Source organism: Sorex araneus, chromosome 3 (genome assembly GCF_027595985.1).
Source record: "Sorex araneus isolate mSorAra2 chromosome 3, mSorAra2.pri, whole genome shotgun sequence".
In the NCBI taxonomy this organism is placed as follows: domain Eukaryota; kingdom Metazoa; phylum Chordata; class Mammalia; order Eulipotyphla; family Soricidae; genus Sorex; species Sorex araneus.
The window spans coordinates 96,479,335-96,496,651 of record NC_073304.1 but is presented as its reverse complement, the minus strand read 5'-3'; the positions used below and the strand labels follow the sequence as shown (position 1 = coordinate 96,496,651).

The window sequence follows — 17,317 nt, the reverse complement described above, 5'->3', positions numbered from 1 at the left end:
CCTTTGTTTCTTTTCTGGTTTCTGTTCATCTACCTCAGGCTCTTGTTTTATACTGACCTCACTTTTTTCCTGAGAAGGCAGTTTCACTTCAACAGTGTTCTTTCTAAAGATTCTATGTCAAGTCAATGTTACCTTGTAATGAAAGACCCTGACACAGGCAGTATGGCAACAAGATTTAGTCTGTGGAGGTGGTCAAATTACCTTTTTAAGTGATCACTCCTCATAAACCTTCCATTCCTACTTGCTCATCCAGTTGTTAGATTTGCCAGCCAGGATCTATTTTATTTTATTTTATTTGGTGGAGGTCTGGGGTGCTAAGGGCTATTCCAGGTTCATTGGCCAAATTTGGTTACAGGGGTCTCAGGGATGCAGTGCCTGGAATAGATTCTGGGCCTCCTGCAGGCAAAGCATGATCGCAGCAGCCCTTTGAGCCATTTCCGCGAACAGTCGAGTGGGTTTAGACCCTGAACTGAGGCACCAGCTTGGACCAGGCTCAGAGACTGCCCTGGTGAGGACGCCCATCCTGCGAGCCCCCCACCCGCAACCTCCAAGAGAATGGTACTGACTACAAAACGTAGGAAGGACCATCTAACCGAGGAAGGGGTGCTTGTAAGTCCCAAGGAAGCAAGAGACATCCCGTCTGGCTCCGTCCCCTCTTCCACAGGACCCAACCTAGACGCTACCTCACTTCCTCGAATTTCACGCACTTTTCTAACCAGCCCCTGCGCAGTATCCGCAGAGAGCCACCGCTCTGCTCCAGCGCCGCAAAGCCTGAGATCAGACGGCGACGAAGTCCCGGAATTCCCGGCTACAGTACATCAACGGTGCCCGCGGGATCCCGCGCCTGCCTCAGTCTCCCCTTTGCACAAAAGGCATGCGCTGCCCTCAAGGGAACGGTCGGGAGAGGTACCTGGGTTCAGAAGCGCCGGGCCCGCCCCCCCGCCCCCGGGGCCGGCCCCGCCCGTGCCCCGCCCCCAAGGGCCCCTCGCTGGGCCCGTAGGACAACGCCCCTCCCGTGGGCGTGGCATCACGCTGAGCGCTGGCTGGGTTCGCCGCTAGGTCTTAGTGCCTGCCGGGCCGCCCTGCGAACCCCAGGACTGGGCACCGCTGAGCTCACACGGCTGCTCGCGGCTGCCCGCGCCCGATCCGCCCGCTGAGCTCGCCCAGGCTGTGCCCCGACCCCCACCCATCATGAGGAGCGCGCACCCCCTGGTCCTTTTTTCCCTGGTTGCTCTATGCGGGCGTGGTGAGTTCTTTTTTTTTTTTTGGAGGGGAGGTGGGCAGGGGGGAGGCGCCACAGGTGGGACGCCACGAGGTGTCCGGGCCAGACCCCGGCCTGCGAGGGGCTGAGCCCACCCGCCCAGGAGGCGCAGTCGAGCCTGACAGTGGGGTCTGCGAGGTTTGGGGGTGCGGAGCGGCTCTCTTTGGGGTGCCTTTGGGCCGAGTAGCGCGGGGTGGGGTGGGGGCATCCCGCGGTGTCCGCGACTCCGCTCAGCCCTGGCGCGGAGGGGTGAGGTGTAGACGGTCCGGTCCGGTGCAAACCCGCCGCTTGCCCAAGGAGAGAAGGTCCAGTTTCGCTTTGGTGGAGATGCGGACTAGCCCAGCCGGGAAGACTGTGCGGGGGTGAGGGTGAAAAGACACTTTTAGGGCTCCCTAACTCAGTTTACCCCTCCCCAGCGGTTGTGCCAGCCTGGACACCCCACTCTAGCGCCCTGTGGCTGCTCTCGGGAGCCTGGAGTCTCTGGCACCAGGCTGAGAATCTCTGCGGCGAGTGCTCAGGAACGCCTGCTCTGGCCTCAGTTTCCCCACCTGAGGTCCCAAGGCTTTCTGCTCCTCCCCTCTGATCCACGCTGGTTCTGTGCACTCCGGTGGCCCTGTTTGGGCAGGGGTGCTGGAAGGCGGGGCTGAAGCTGCTTCTGTGTGTCCTGGGTGAACCTGGGTGGGTCCTTTGTCCCCTCTCAGCCTCGGTTTGCCCATCTGGGCCATGGGGGAGCACCCACACGTGCAGACTCAGGCATGGGAATGTCCATTTGCAGTGTTTCTTTATTTGTTTTTGTTTTGGGCCACACCCTGCTGTGCTCAGGGCTTATCCCGGCTCAGGGGTCATTCCTGGTAGGGCTAAGGAGGACCATATGGGGTACTGGGATGGAACTCGGGCCAACCAGCGCTTGCCCACTGCTCTATAGCTCAGTCTTCAGTTGCAGTGTTCTTTTTATTTATTTATTTATTTAAAAAATTTTATTAGTGAATCACCATGAGGTACAGTTACAGACTTACAAACTTTCGTGCTTGCATCTCAGTCATACAATGATGAATACCCATCCCTCCACCAGTGCCCATTTTCCACCACCAATGGTCCCAGCATCCCTCCCAACACCCCCACCCTGCCCCCTCCACCCCACCCAGCCTCTGTGGCAGGGCATTCCCTTTTGCTCTCTCTCCTTTTGGGTGTTGTGGTCTGCAATAGAGGTATTGAGTGGCCATCATGTTCGTTCTATAGTCTACTTTCAGCCCGCATCTCCCATCTTGACTGGGCCCTCCTACCACCCTTTACTTGGTAGTCCTTTCTCTATCTGAGCTGCCTTTTCCCCCCAGCATTGGAGACTGGCTTCTAAGCTGTGGAGTAATCCTCCTGGTACTTATCTCTGCTGCTTTTGGGTATTAGTCTCCTATTCTGTTACTTTATATTCCACAGATGAGTGCAATCTTTCTATGTCTGTCCCTCTCTTTTTTTTTTTTCTTTTTGGGTCACACCCGGCGATGCACAGGGGTCACTCCTGGCTCATGCACTCAGGAATCACCCCTGGCGGTGCTCAGGGGACCATATGGGATGCTGGGATTCGAACCCGGGTCGGCCGCGTGCAAGGCAAACGCCCTACCCGCTGTGCTATCGCTCCAGCCCCTGTCCCTCTCTTTCTGACTCACTTCACTTAACATGATACTTTCCATGTTGATCCACCTATATGCAAATTACACGACTTCATCTTTTCTAATAGCCAGTTGCAATGTTTCTTAAGCACAGTCCTGGGGCTGCCTGCCCCACCCCTACCCCCCAGGATTGAAATATTCGTCCATGGAGCCTGGGACCATCCAGATGATTCTCAAACTCGCTTGGAATAGCTATGGCTTTGTGTGTGGTAAATTCTTTGGGGGGGAAAAAAAGCTAAAAAACTCTACTTAAAAATGAAAAACCCCTGTGCATCGCCGGGTGTGACCCAAAAACCAAAAAAATAAATAAATAAAATGAAAAACCCAGAGCTGCCTTTTAGCAAATGCAAATCTGTTCCCTTCCAAGACCCTCCACCTCCTCTTACCCCTAACCCCATCCCCAAGTGAAAATCAGTTTCTCTGCCATCCTCAGATGTCTTGGCCCTTGGCCAAGACAATTCTGTTGCTAGTTGACTTTCTGTAGTCTGCATTCCGAAACAGTTGGTGTTATGTTCCTGGTTCTCCCGTATAGATTCTGAGAGCAGATGTGCCTTTGCAGGCTGTACACACTCTCACAGTTTAGAACCCTAGGGTGGCTTCCTCTCTGGCCATTAACCCCTTTAATGCTGGGGAGCAGTTTTTCCTGGAAGCCAGGGTAGGCTGGTGGCCCACTCATCAGAATCACTGGGTGCTGGCTGACCCCTAGTGGTGGTCCCTGGTTAAGTCCCCCCCCAACCCCTTAGGATTTCCAACTCCAATTGTACCCCAGAAGCTTCCACCCATTCTTGGGCCCCACCCCTGAGAGGCCTTATCTATTGAACCTGCTGAACTTCCCAGACATAAAGCCGCAGATTGGAGACTCTAAACACCCGTTGTTCTGTTGTTCTGGGCTTTCCCCCAAGTGGGTGTTGTGAGGGTTATGGGGGATGGTGGACTGGAGCCCTCAGCAGGCTGTTGGCCATTCCCGCCCCCGCCCTCAGATGCTCATGTACAAGTCCAAACACAAACTCAGGTGTGAGCACCCCTCAGCCAGGCTCAGGACATGCCCGTTGGGGGCAGACTCCTTACGGGGGCTCGAGCACCAAGAAGGCACAGGGTCTCTGCCTGGAGAGGCTGCTCGGATCAGAGAGCGGCTCAGTGGCCTGGACACAGGCTTCACGTGTAGAAAGCCCAGATTCGATCCCAGGCACTTCCTCTTCCCCGGAACACTGGTAGAAGTGATCACTGAACACAGATCCCGGAATAGCACCTCCTGGAGTAACCAAATTAATTTTAATTCCTCCTCAAATAAAAAAAGATAAAGATTAAAAAAGAATTTTTAAATAAAAGAAACTTCTAGACCCAGTTTAGATGCTGCTGATGGGGGGAAGTGGGGGAGACCCTTAAGTAAGTTCCTTTCTCTCTTTGATTTCAGCTTCCCCGGCTGCGAGGTAGAACGTTGGTGGAAATCAGAGGTTCTTTTGACCTACTTCCTCCTTTCCAGGGAGAAACAAATCACTGTGCCCCACCTCCCCCCAAATCTCCCTCCCTTAGGTGAACCAACAGAAAACGCCCACCCATGGCACCTGGGGCCACTACTGCCTCCAGCCTTCGGGAAAAGTTGGTAAATTATCCACAGAGTCTTCAGAACCCGACTCTGGGTCCGCTGCTCCACCGGCCAGGCCAGGCCCACTGGGGCCAGATAGGGCCGAGAGGCTGGACACGTTGTCCCTGAGCAGCGCTAGGCACCGTGGAGGTGTGGGTGCCAGCCTCCCACAGTGCTGCAAGGTCGGCGCACTGCAGACTCACCCCACAGCTCCCTTGTCCCTGCAAGGGTGGGCGCAATCCCACTGCTGCCCTCTCCCCAGACTGGATGGGACCGCCCTCACGCATGCACCAGACAGACAGGGAGGGGCCCAGGGCTGCAGCTGGCCTCCGTTGGGGTGAGAGCAGGACTGGGAATGTAGGCCGAGCATCCGCAGGGCCCGCCCGGGGCAGCCCCTGAGGGCCAGCGCTGCAGGTGGGAGGGGAGCAGCCTGCACGCCGCCTCCGAAATAGACAGCGCAGCTCCAGATGGGCAACGAGTTGGAAAGAGCAGGAGGGGGCAGGGGTGGCTGTTCCCGGGGCCTAATCTCAGCCAGCTCCCACCCCCACCCCCCAGCCCAGCTCGTACTTGCCTGTCCAGGCAGAGGCAGTGGCTGGAGAACATGGTGAACCTCATCAGGGAGTCGTGAGAGTCCCTGACATCCCTCTCCTCAGCTTCCATCTTCCCTCACCCACCCGCCCCTGCACCTGCACTGGCTCCTCTATGCAAGCCCCATCTCTGTCCCTGTCTCTCCTTCTCTGGGGCCCTCACTCCTCTCTCACTCCCTCCAAGACACTGCCTTGACCCAACCCTGACATCCCCCCCACAAGATCCCAGAATAAACAAGATGGGGAGCCCAAGACCTTCCCTTCTTCCCTATAAAGCAGTGAAGACAAAGGCCCCAAAGCCACATGGTCAGAGATCTGGGGTAGAAGAGAAGGGTGGGTTTGAGCTTGTGGGAGCTGAGGAGGAAATTACGGGGCACCCCAGTTGTACTTGGGGACTACCATGCTTACACCCTGTGGTGCTCAGGGAGTGATGCAGTGTCCGGGATCAAACGCAGGGTCTTGTGCATGTTAGGCATGCACCTTGCCATGTGCACCATCTCCCTGCCTAGGGCTCTGAAAACACCCTTTTAAGCTCTAGCATAGGAGCCTACTGACAAATGAACACCCCCACCCCCCAGCCCCCGGTTAGCCGCCACAGGGGCATTGCATGCTGAAGACCACGTGTAAGCCCCCAAAAATCCTCAGTGAAAGCATCACCTCCCCCAAGCTCCACACCCCCCAGTCTTTGGTGTGTGACCTCTCCCCGGCAGCACAGGGTGGGGGCAGGAGAGAGGCACTTCCGGGCTGGCCTTAGCCCCCATGTGGTCAAGAAGGACCCTGGGACATTCCTGGGTGGGAAGATGATGCCCACAGATAGAAGTAGGGAGGGAGGGCGCCTGGAGGAGGAAGGCAGAGGTCTGGGCACAGGGAGAGGCTGTAAGCCATCAGGGCTAGGGCAGAGGCTATCATGTAGCAGGGTTGGATCCGCCCTCTGCCTTGGAACCCTTCGAGGTTGGGGGGCCCTGGGGAGACCAGGAAGAGGTCACTACAAATCAAAGCAGGGCAGTGAGCTCAGACCAGGGCTAGAGATGGAGACAGGGGGACAGACAGACCTGGGGAGATACTCAGTTTGGGGCTACTCATCGCTGGAGGGGCTGGAGGGGGCAGGGGGCGAGGGGTGGTGTGGGTCAAGAGGCAGCGCTCTGTCTGGGGTATGTTCAGTTTGAGACCTCCGTGGGAAGCGGCCCGCCTGGGGGCGCCTGCTCTCCTCCCCAGCTGGCCCTCGGCAGCAGGGGGTGAGTTGGACACACGCAACGGGGCTGACACCCTGCTTTTCCCAGGGGTCTGCCGCCGGGCCAACGCCGAGGAGAAGCTCATGAATGACCTGCTCAACAAAACCCGCTACAACAACCTCATCCGCCCGGCCACCAGCTCCTCCCAGCTCATCTCCATCCAGCTGCAGCTCTCCCTGGCGCAGCTCATCAGCGTGGTACATGCGTGTGGCCTGCCGGGGCTCGGGGAGCGGGCTAGGCGACAGTGGGGAGGGTCTTCAGAGGCCTAGTAGGGCTTGGGAGAAACAGTGACCACGTGGCCATGCCACATGCCAGGACTCAGGGCACAGGAGTTTTCACCTTGGCATCGCCCAGACTTCTGGAAGAGCCCCCAGACTGTGCATCTGATCTTTCCCCTTCTTCAGAGACTTAGCAAGGTGCCAGCATCGCAGATCCCAGCACTACCCCCGAGCCGTGGTTCTTTGTTTTGCTTTTGTGTGGGGCCCACACCTGGCAGTGCTCAGGGCTTACTCCTGACCTGGCACTCAAGGGTCACTCCTGGTGGTACCAGATATGAACTACACTGGCCAAATGCAGGGCAAGTACCTTAACCCCTGTACTGTCTCTCTGGCCTCAAGTTATAATTTCATTCCAAAATGTTGTCTTTGCCTTCACGTATGCTCAGTCTGCCGAGGGCGGTCGGGGGCAGGGAGGGGGAATGGGAGGGGGGCAGGCCTGCATGTGTATCCCAGTTCCACTGTTTGAAGCCATCTGAAAATCCAAGATGTTGGATTGATGGAAAGACTTTGACTTCAAGTAACAGAACTTCTAACTACAATTTCTAAAGCAACAGGACATTCACGGCCACTCTAAGGAGCGAACAGGCCAGCAGGGTTTTGTGTGTGTGTATGTGTGTGTATTAGGTGGTGTGCATGTCGGGGAGTATATGAGGGGAATATGTACGGTGTGTGTTGGAAGTGTGTGTGGTGTGTGTGTGGGTATGTGTGGTGTTTGTGATATGTGCCGGGGGTATATGTAGGGTTGTGTGGGATGAGGTGTGTGTGGGGTTATGTGGGTCTGTGTGGTGTGTGTGGGGTGTGAGTGGGGGTATATGTGGGGTTGTGGGGGTGGTTTTGTTGCTAGGGGTGTGGTGTGGGAGGGTTGTGTGGGGTTGTGTGGAGGTTGTGTATGGTGTGGTAACTCACTTGAGGTGAGGAGAACCCCTGGGCTTTGCCTCCCAAGAGGCCAGATGAGAAGTACCTGTGAGCCACCCAACAGATGCTTGGTGAGGCTGCAGTTGGTCATGTGTGCCCAGAACGCAGGGCACAGGTGTGAGAAAGCAGGCCTGGGCATCTCAACTCACAGGTGTGTCCTTCCCAGAACGAGCGGGAGCAGATCATGACCACCAACGTCTGGCTGAAACAGGTAAGAGCCCCGTGCATCCCAGCGCTCCTGAGCTGCCTTTCCTCTGGACGGGTCCGTGGGGGTGCGGGTCTGCCCCCACCCCAGCATGACGCGGCCTCACCTGTCTGCCCAGGAATGGACCGACTACCGCCTGGCGTGGAACAGCTCCCGCTACGAGGGCGTGAACATCCTGAGGATCCCGGCCAAGCGCCTCTGGCTGCCTGACATTGTGCTGTACAACAAGTAAGTGTAGCATAAGTCAGCCTCGATTCCAAGGGGGTCTGCCCTTGACCAAGTCTTCCCCGAGCCTTTGTTCTCTTCCATCTGTAAAATGGACATGATAAGTTCTGTTGGAATGTTGCAAGACTTAAGTGGGCCAAGGTGAGGCAGGGCAGTTGGGTCACTAGGTGTCCTCCTATGCTGGGTCTACCCCTGCCCTCCCTGAGTCCTCGCACTGCTGCCTTCCAGGACACAGGGCTTGTAAGTGGATTCAAGTGGAGTGAATCCACTTAGTTACATGTGAGGAATGAGGGCAGTGGTCGGGGCTGACTCAGTGCAGCAGGCCCCGAGTATCGCAGCCCTCCACTGTCCTCCCTGCCCTGCACACTCTGTCGGGCTTAGTTGCATCGTCTGTGTAAGCTGTGGGTATTGCTGGATTTCTATGTCTCGGTGTGATAGGAAAGTGCAAGTTGCTCGAGAGGCTCTTTCTGGGGGGGACTTTGAACCGGCAGAAGCAGGAGATGATGACAAGCACGTGTGGCATGAAGACAAAAGCCAGATTCAGAGGCCAGAGAGATAGTACAGCCAGAGAGATAGCACTTGCCCTCCATGTGGCCAACCTGAGTTCCGTCCACACCCCAAGTGTTTCCCTGAGCTCCGCCAGAACTAAGCCCTGAGCACAGTCAAGTGTAACCCAACCCCCACCCCCAAACAAAATGAAACAAAACAAGAAAACCAATGGCACTGCCATGTGGGTGCCACCTGCCATCTACAAGAGCACCTGCAAATTCAAAACCTTAGCTATACTTCCTTACTCATATTCTACCCATGCAGGAGTCACAGGACTTCTCAGAACCTCATTTTTCCCATCTGTAAAATGGGAATGACAATAAGTCCTATTGGGCTATTACTAGGTTTAAATGAAGCCTCCAAACTGATAGAGCTTTCTCTGCTCTGCACTTACCAGGTGAAACAGGTCTTTTCTGGGAGGGCATGGAATTGGGATCAGAGAGGGGTTCAGGAGGGCAGTTAGTGAGCTGTGATCCTCCTGAGGGACCCAGAACTCTGGGGAGTTCTGAGCACAGGCCTGGCCGGTCCACGGGTTTCCTGACTTCTGCTTCATGCCCTGCCCCAGTGCGGATGGGTCCTACGAGGTGTCCATCTACACCAACGTGGTGGTTCGCTCCAATGGCAGTGCCATGTGGCTGCCGCCGGCCATCTACAAGAGCGCCTGCAAGATCGAGGTGAAGCACTTCCCCTTCGACCAGCAGAACTGCACCCTCAAGTTCCGCTCCTGGACCTACGACCACACGGAGATCGACATGGTGCTCAAGTCGCCCACGGCCAGCATGGACGACTTCACGCCCAGCGGCGAGTGGGACATCGTGGAGCTCCCGGGAAGGAGGACGGTGAACCCGCAGGACCCCAGCTACGTGGACGTCACCTATGACTTCGTGATCAAGCGCAAGCCGCTCTTCTACACCATCAACCTCATCATCCCCTGCGTGCTCATCACCTCGCTGGCCATCCTGGTCTTCTACCTGCCGTCCGACTGCGGCGAGAAGATGACGCTGTGCATCTCCGTGCTGCTGGCGCTCACCGTCTTCCTGCTGCTCATCTCCAAGATCGTGCCGCCCACCTCGCTGGACGTGCCGCTCATCGGCAAGTACCTCATGTTCACCATGGTGCTGGTCACCTTCTCCATCGTCACCACCGTGTGCGTGCTCAACGTGCACCACCGCTCGCCCGGCACGCACAGCATGCCACCCTGGGTCCAGCGCTACTTCCTGCACCAGCTGCCCACTTTCCTCTTCATGAAGCGCCCGGGCAGCAGCCCCCCGTGCGGCCCCCAGCCCTCCCAGCCCCTCCCGGCCAGGGCCGAGGCTGGTGGCCCTGTCAGCTCCCCCCACCTCTATGGCAACTCCATGTTCTTTGTGAATCCTGCCTCTGCGGCTCCCAAGTCTCCGACGGGCTCGGCCGCTAAGGGGCTCCCCGGAGACCGCCGACTCCCATCGTCTGGGCAGTTCCAGGAGGAGCTGCAGGAGGCCTTGGAGGGCGTCAACTTCATTGCCCAGCACATGCGGAGCGACAACCAAGACCAGAGTGTGAGTTGGTGGCCTGCCCCTGCAGGGTGCCCCTACAGGGTGCCCCCAGCTCACTGGTGGGAGGGGGCTGGGGCTTCCCTTTACCCCACCCAGGTGAGACAAAGAGTACGGAATCTGGAACAAAAACAGGTTTTATTATAGCTTCCTGCATGGAGAGGAAAGATGTACAAGACCTTTCCCTTTGTTTATTTGGGGGCTCCCCACAGGCAGACTGTGAAAATGAGGACCCAGGCCAACACAATTGCTCTGAGCAAGGACCCCAGGAAGCTTGGGAAGGAAGGAAGAATTCGAGGAAATAAAAAGGCAAAAAGGGGCTGGAGCCATAGCACAGTGGGTAGGACGTTTGCCTTGCACGCAGCCGACCCGGGTTCGATTCCCAGCATCCCATATGGTCCCCGGAGCACTGCCAGGAGTAATTCCTGAGTGCAGAGCCAGGAGCAACACCTGTGCATCGCCAGGTGTGACCCAAAGAGCAAAAAAAAAAAATAGGAAAAAGCAGGGGAGTTGGGGAGGCTCCATTCTGGAGACCCCCAAGGATGCAGGGAACAAGCATAGGATTCAGCCCCTGGAGGGACCCTGGTGTCTGCCTTCATGGGGTGGAAGGGCGGGGCACAATTCCTGTTGACCTTGAGACCTTCCACTGACCTTGGAGCCAGCTTTGAGGTGCAGCCATAACCCTTGGGGCAAAGGAAGGGGCTGCTGCCCGAGGCCACTGGGTGTAAGGATTCCATCCTCCATCAGGCTCATGAAGGGTCCATGCAAATGCCAGAGATTTGAGAGGGTCAAGAAACATCTATTCACACATCATCATAGCCAATACAATATGTAATATTTTTATGGGATGTCTACAGTCGCCAGATATCTAGATATATTTTTAATGTTTGGGTTATTTCCCACAGGACAAAGCAGTTAGGACTGGGGTGGAGGGAACTCCTGCAAGTTCCCTGAGCGAGTGAGGCTCCAGAGGACGAGGTGTTTACCGCCTCAGAGCCTGGATGGAGTGGGGAGGGGTGGAGACTTCCCAGTCCTGCGCTCCTGGTAGGGGTCTCACAGACCAGCATGTAAAAATCCTCCTTTCCACACGTCTCCGCTGCGGCCAGCCCAGTGCTCAAAGCACAGAGAGCTGCCTGAGAAATTGAGAAAGGAGAACAGCTGCTCCGTCCAACCCCCAGCTCCCCGGCCAGTCTCCGGGGAAGGCGGAGGGAGAGAAAAGAGCGATGGGAGAAGCGCCATCTCCCCTCGGCGTGGAGAGCGCAGAATTGCTAACAGCTGCAAAACAGGCCGTGGGCTCTCGCCCCTGGCCGCTGGGGTGTCCTCAGCACCACACATGCACCCTGAAGTTGGTTACAGACGCGGGCAGCCGACGGCCCCGGGCCCGCTACCCCACATCTGCAGCACCCAGCTGAGGCGTCTGGGCACGCTCCACTCACAGAGGACAGTCGGATCTCACTTCCTGGCCAGCGTTCCGTGCTGTTCTTTCCAAGTAAAGCCAGGCAGCAGCCCTGCCGCTCTGGTTCTGGTGAGCCCCAAATGTCCGTATACAGCTGGGGGTGCTGCAGATTGATCTAGTTTTCAAGCCCCACCCTTGTGGGGGGGGGGCGCTGTGCGGGGAGAGCCTTGATCTGTGTGAAGGTGTCCAGGGGTTGCCTGGTCCACCTGATCCCAAGTGGGGTTCAGGAAGGCTGGTCTCCTGCACTCCGGGCTGAGCAGCGTGAGCCCCAAACTCTCCCCTCCAGCGCCCTGCACACCCCTTGGCACTCAGGGGCCTCCTGCTTGTTCTAACCCCATTAATTAAAAGTCTCTTGGGGGAAGGAACCAGGCAGAACCGGCTGTTACTGCGAGGGTGGGCTTCCGTGAGCTCCAGCCAACCAGCGCATTGCTGCTGACCCTTCGACCACTGCTCTCCCAGTACTGCCCACAGCAGTGAGGCAGGTTCTCGTATTGCATAGCGAGCAAAGCTCTCTGCCTTGCTCAGGGTCACACAGCAGGGGCTGGGCAGAGCCCAGCACCAGGCAGGATCCTCAAACCATCTCGCCCGGATGTGAGGCTGCAGGCTCAGCTAGTGGTGTCCTCAGGCTGCTGGAGAGGAGAGGCTTTCTCCCCGGCCCTGGCCTGGCTCTCCCACCGGCCGCCACCCCTGCCCAAAGCCAGCCCCTGTGTTTCATTTCTCATCTCAACACTTTCATGCTCCCTAGCGAATCACTGGGCTCTGTAAATAGCACAATAATATAAAGAGAGGGGGAAGGCAGTTGTGTATCTGCGTGCGCACGTGCGTACGCGTGCGCGCACACACACACAAGCACACACTTAAACACTCAGCCAGGCAGCTCTGTGTGTGTGTGTGTGTGTGTGTGTGTGTGTGTGTGTGTGTGTGTGTGTCTGGGGGCACATGCGTGTACATGTGCATACAGCAGGCCCTGGGGACACAGGATTATTCCGTGACGGGTGGAGGGGCACTGCTGATGGACCCTAACACTCAGGATGGCCCATGTCAGCAAGCCCGGCCACTCCTCTGGTTTCCCACCCCGCTCCAAGGGCTGACGAGTGAGATCATGTAGACACACCAGATATTGGGATTCCTGGGCCCCTCTGCTAGGCCAAGGGAGCAGATGGGGCCCCACCTCAGGGTGTCATCCCTGCTCTGCCAGCCCCACACCCCACAGCTGGCTCTGGGGAGACCGTGAAGGGAAGGAAAACCTAGATGATGCAGCAGGAGGAAGCGGAATCTTAATTACAGGATTGAATTGAGCAAATTAAGCAAATTAAACAGCAGGATTTCCAGGGACCCTGCAGGCTCCAGGGCCCTGCCTCCTTCCCAGCTCTGTGGCGCGCCCCCCCCCACAACGTTCCTTGGGGTGAACCTCAGGGAGAGGTACTGTGCTGCAAATAAAAGAGAGAACTGGGTGAAAACCCCCAGTCCCAGGCCCATTTATGATCTGGTTTGGTTTCAGGTTCAGATCACCCCCTCAAAGTGTGGGGTGTCCTAACCCCAACCTTTCTGAGGGTCGCTGCAGGGGGCCCCGAGACACAGATCCACACCATTCCTATTCCCCCACTGAGATGCCACCTATCCAAGTGGTCAGTAAGGTGCCTGGGCAAAGGCAGGTCCTGGCTGGGGAGGCCGGGAGGGGGGTCCCAGGAGGTGTACCCCCACCCTATCAGCCGCTCTCCCTATCTGCAGGTGGTCGAAGACTGGAAGTACGTGGCCATGGTTGTCGACCGGCTCTTCCTCTGGGTGTTCGTGGTGGTGTGTGTGCTCGGCACCGGGGGACTCTTCCTGCCCCCCCTCTTCCAGACCCACATACCTCCCGAGGGGCCCTAGGCTGCCCTGGGGTGGGGGAGGATGCTATGTGCTGCAGAGGTTGGTGGCCACTTTCTTTTTTTTTAATTTTTAAATTAATTAATTTATTTTTCTTTTTGGATAATACCCAGTGATGCAGAGGGGTTACTCCTGGTGCATGCACTCGGGAATTACTCCTGGCCGTGCTCAGGGGACCATATGGTATGCTGGGGATCCAACCCATGTCGGCCGTGTACAAGGCAAAAGCCCTACCTGCTGTGCTATCTATCACTCCAGCCCCCATGGTCACTTTCTCCTGGTGGACACTGACTGAGACCAAAATCATGAGAGCCACAGCCAACAGCCCTTCCTGTGCCCATGGTGGGGGTGAGGCTGCAGACCTGGGCTAATCTCTGCCAGAGCCTTGGAGGGACCCAGGAAACCTTGGTACAAGGGGGCTTTTCTTCAGCAGAGGGCAGCGCCCACTGTGAGCTGGCCTGCGCCCCCCCACCCCACCCCACCCCCACTTTCAGCCCCCACACCCCGGCGGCTTCCTTCCCAGCTCTGAGCCTTCACATCTGCTGACATTCCCCACCCCACCCCCACCCCTCTCCTGACACTGCCTCCCTGGGGCCTTGGGCCACCCATCATTCCATGCCCCCTCTCCTGGGGTGCTGTCCCCATCATCTCTTCTAGAGCCTTCTCCGAATGCCACCTTTTCTGTGCTCCTCCACACCCATGGCTCTTCTTCCTGGCTGGTGTGTTGAACTGACCTCACACCCAGGGGGAGAGCCAGGATCCGGCTCAGCATGCAGTGGGACCACAGTCGGTGCTTGCTCAGCACACAGTGGGAGCTCAATGTTTGCTCAATGAGTGAGTGGCTCCTCTTCCTCCTTCAAACTGGGGTGCCCCACACTCCTCTGAACAACCACCCCTGCTCCCCCACCTCGCCCAGCACTACATCAGTCAGCGCCTTCTGTTTGAGGTCACACTAGGGCCCAGCTCACCTTCCTCATAGTTGCCCAGACTGCCCCATGCACTGTGCCCAGTCTGTAGTAGCCACTCAGTATGTGCGGAATGCTGAAGGACATTCCCCCCTCCCATCCATTTTTTGAGATAACCCTACAATGAAATTGATTTGATAGACAGCCTTGTGAATTTCAGTTCATGTCATGTGATCAGGAGTAGCTGTACCCAATATCTCGTCATCCCTCAGGCACCCCACCACACACACACCCTGGAAACAACTTCTAATTTTTCTATTACTTTAGTCTTTTCAGATTGCCCTCCCACCCCTCAACTCACACACATACACACACACACACACACACACACACACACACACACACACCAGTTTTACAGTGTCAGGGATAGACCCCAAGCCTAAAACAGTACACATCAAACACACAAACATCCCTGTCTGTCAAGAATGCCTTTAAAATAAAATCACTTAAAATAATTTCTGAGAGTTGTCTCTTTCTCTAAACACAACGCTTAAAAAAATTTTTTTTAATTAATTACCATGAGGTACACAGTTACAAAGCTGTTCATCATCGGGTTTCGGTTATACATTGTTCCAACACCCATCCTTCCACCAGTGCCACCAATGTCCCTGGTTTCCCTCCTGCCACCCTCCATCCCCAGCCTGCATCTGTGACAGGCACTTTTCTTTCTCTTTCCTTTTGGACATTATGGTTTGCGAGGCAGGGACTGAGAGGTTATCCTGTCTGTCCCTTTACCTATTTCCAGCACACAGTTCTTATCCAGAGTGATCATTTCCAACTCTCATTGTCATAGTGGCTCCTTCTCTATCCCAACTGCTTCTCCCCCAGCACCTGGGGCAGGTTTCCAACTGTTAACCAAACCTCCTGGCCCATGTTTCTACTGTCCTTGGGTATTCATCTCCTACTATTTTTTTAAAATATATCCCTCAAATGACTTCGATCAGAGAAGAATGCTTTTGAGATTGGCCACGTTGTTGGAGGCACCATGCTGTTTCTGTCTCCTTGGGCAGGACACTCACATTTAGGATGTTACTAGTTTGTGGCAGTCATGACTTGAGCTACTCTACACATTCACGGACAGGATTTTGTGTGACCAAAAGCTTGCATTTCTCTAGATCAATAGGAGTGTGGCTGCTGGGGGGTAAGGGGTGCATATTTCCCTTTGTGTGAAGCTGTCAACGCTTTACCTAGAGCTGCCATTCCTTTTGACCTTCCCTAGGGAAGTATGAGAGCCCCTGCTCTTTCCCTACCTACACTTGGGATTGGCAGACTTTTGTTTTAGCCATCTGCATGGATGTGAAACCATGTATCATTCTGGTTTTACTTTGCTTCTCCCTCATGGCTAGAAGATTGGCAGTCTCTTCATGGGTCTTCGCCTTTGTTGGTAAAAGGCTTCCTTAACTCCTGCTCTTTTTGTTTATTTCTGTTTGGGGCTTGGGGGACCATGTAATGCTGGGGATCAAGCGAGGCCTCTTGCATGCAAAGCATGAAAGAACTCATATCATTAACCTATCTGTTCAACCCTCTTTTTCTGTTACAATGGCAATGTGTGTACGAGGGATCAAACCCAGCACCTTCTAAGCACGTGCTCTGCCACTTGAGTCACAACACCAGCCATTAAATTCATGCATTTTATTAATTTTGCTATACCCAGAGTTGCTCAGGGACCATGCCTGGCCATGCTTAGGAGATCATCTATGATGCGGGGAATTTGAACTGGATTCATGTTCACAGCTGCATGTAAGGAAAGTGCCTTAACTTCTGTATTATTTCCCAGGCCCAAATTCACTCATATTTAATGAACAATATATTAAGTTTTAGTAAGTGTGTCCCCTTCTTTCAGTTTTAGGAATTACATTTGAAGGTTTTAACTTTTTGAGGATTCTTTTTTTTTTTTGCTTTTTGGGTCACACCTGGCGATGCACAGGGGTTACTCCTGGCTCTGCACTCCTGGCTCTGCACTCCTGGCTCCTGGCTCTGCACTCCTGGCTCTCCCCGGTGCTCAGGGGACCATATGGGATGCTGAGAATCGAACCCGGGTCGGCCACGTGCAAGGCAAATGCCGTACCCGCTGTGCTATTGCTCCAGCCCTTTGAGGATTCTTTATATGCTCTGGATACTAGAAACTTATGTCACTTTTTAAATTATACTTTTTAATGAATCACCGTGAGATAGCTACAGATTTACAAATTTTCATGATTACATTTCAGTCATACAATGATCCAGTACCCATCCTTCTACCAATTCTCCACCATCAATGTTCCCAGTATCCCTCCGGCCACTCCCATCCCATTCCCCCTGCAACCCTCCCCCCGACCCACCAGGTACATTCCCTTTTACTCTCTCCTTTTGGGTTACATCGCTTTTTAAATTAAGAGAATGAACTGGAGAGAATGTGTTTGGAGGAGGGAGATTAGGGGCAAAAAGCTTGCTTTGCACGTGGCCACGCCGGGCGGGGTTCAATCCCCAGCACCACCCCAGGCGTGACCCAAACAGCCTCTCCCCATCCCCCACCCCCGAGAAAAAGTGATCAAATCAACAAATTAAGGAGAATGAGAATGCTCTTAATGGGGGCCTGCGGGTAAGTCCCAATTCTTACATTTTCTGGCTCCTGCAAAATCTTTCCCTTTGTTTAGAGGACATTTAACATGGGTTAATAAAGACAATTCACCTGTCCTTTATTAAGAAACTTCATTAAAAATCACTTAGCAAGCACCTAAGAGCCTCAAAAGCTTAAGTTCTCTTGGAGGGAATGTTGGCGCCTTCTAGGGGGACCAGCGACCATTCAGTTTAGCGGACCCCAGTCCCGAGGGGACCGCCCGGCACTCACCGGGAAGCCAGCGACAGAGTGTCGCCCTCTTCCTCCCATGGCCTCTCAGGCCCCGCTGGGCTGTGACCTGGCGCGGGCGGCCGCGGGCCACAGGAGCGGGATGGGGAACTGTCCCCTCTCGTTACAATACCAGTCCTGCGCCTCCGCCCTCAGGCCCCGCCCAT

The 17,317-nt window shown here is 55.4% G+C and overlaps 1 protein-coding gene across 1 annotated transcript; it reads left to right on the top strand.

The window, feature by feature from the left end:
* Window positions 1-1,153: 1,153 nt before the first annotated feature.
* Window positions 1,154-14,747, top strand: CHRNB4 (cholinergic receptor nicotinic beta 4 subunit). The gene is made up of 6 exons (XM_012933504.2): window positions 1,154-1,246; window positions 6,381-6,529; window positions 7,692-7,736; window positions 7,849-7,958; window positions 9,070-10,039; window positions 13,221-14,747. Exons 1-6 carry the CDS (start codon window positions 1,192-1,194, stop codon window positions 13,359-13,361), a joined length of 1,470 nt encoding a protein of 489 aa, XP_012788958.1. The 5' UTR covers window positions 1,154-1,191; the 3' UTR covers window positions 13,362-14,747.
* The last annotated feature ends 2,570 nt before the right edge of the window (window positions 14,748-17,317 follow it).

Coding starts and splice junctions, on each gene's coding strand:
- CHRNB4 (XM_012933504.2), top strand. CDS start 1,192: ATGAGGAGCGCGCACCCCCTGGTCCTTTTTTCCCTGGTTGCTCTATGC. Junction 1,247..6,380: donor GGTTGCTCTATGCGGGCGTG/GTGAGTTCTTTT, acceptor TGCTTTTCCCAG/GGGTCTGCCGCCGGGCCAAC. Junction 7,737..7,848: donor CCAACGTCTGGCTGAAACAG/GTAAGAGCCCCG, acceptor CTGTCTGCCCAG/GAATGGACCGACTACCGCCT.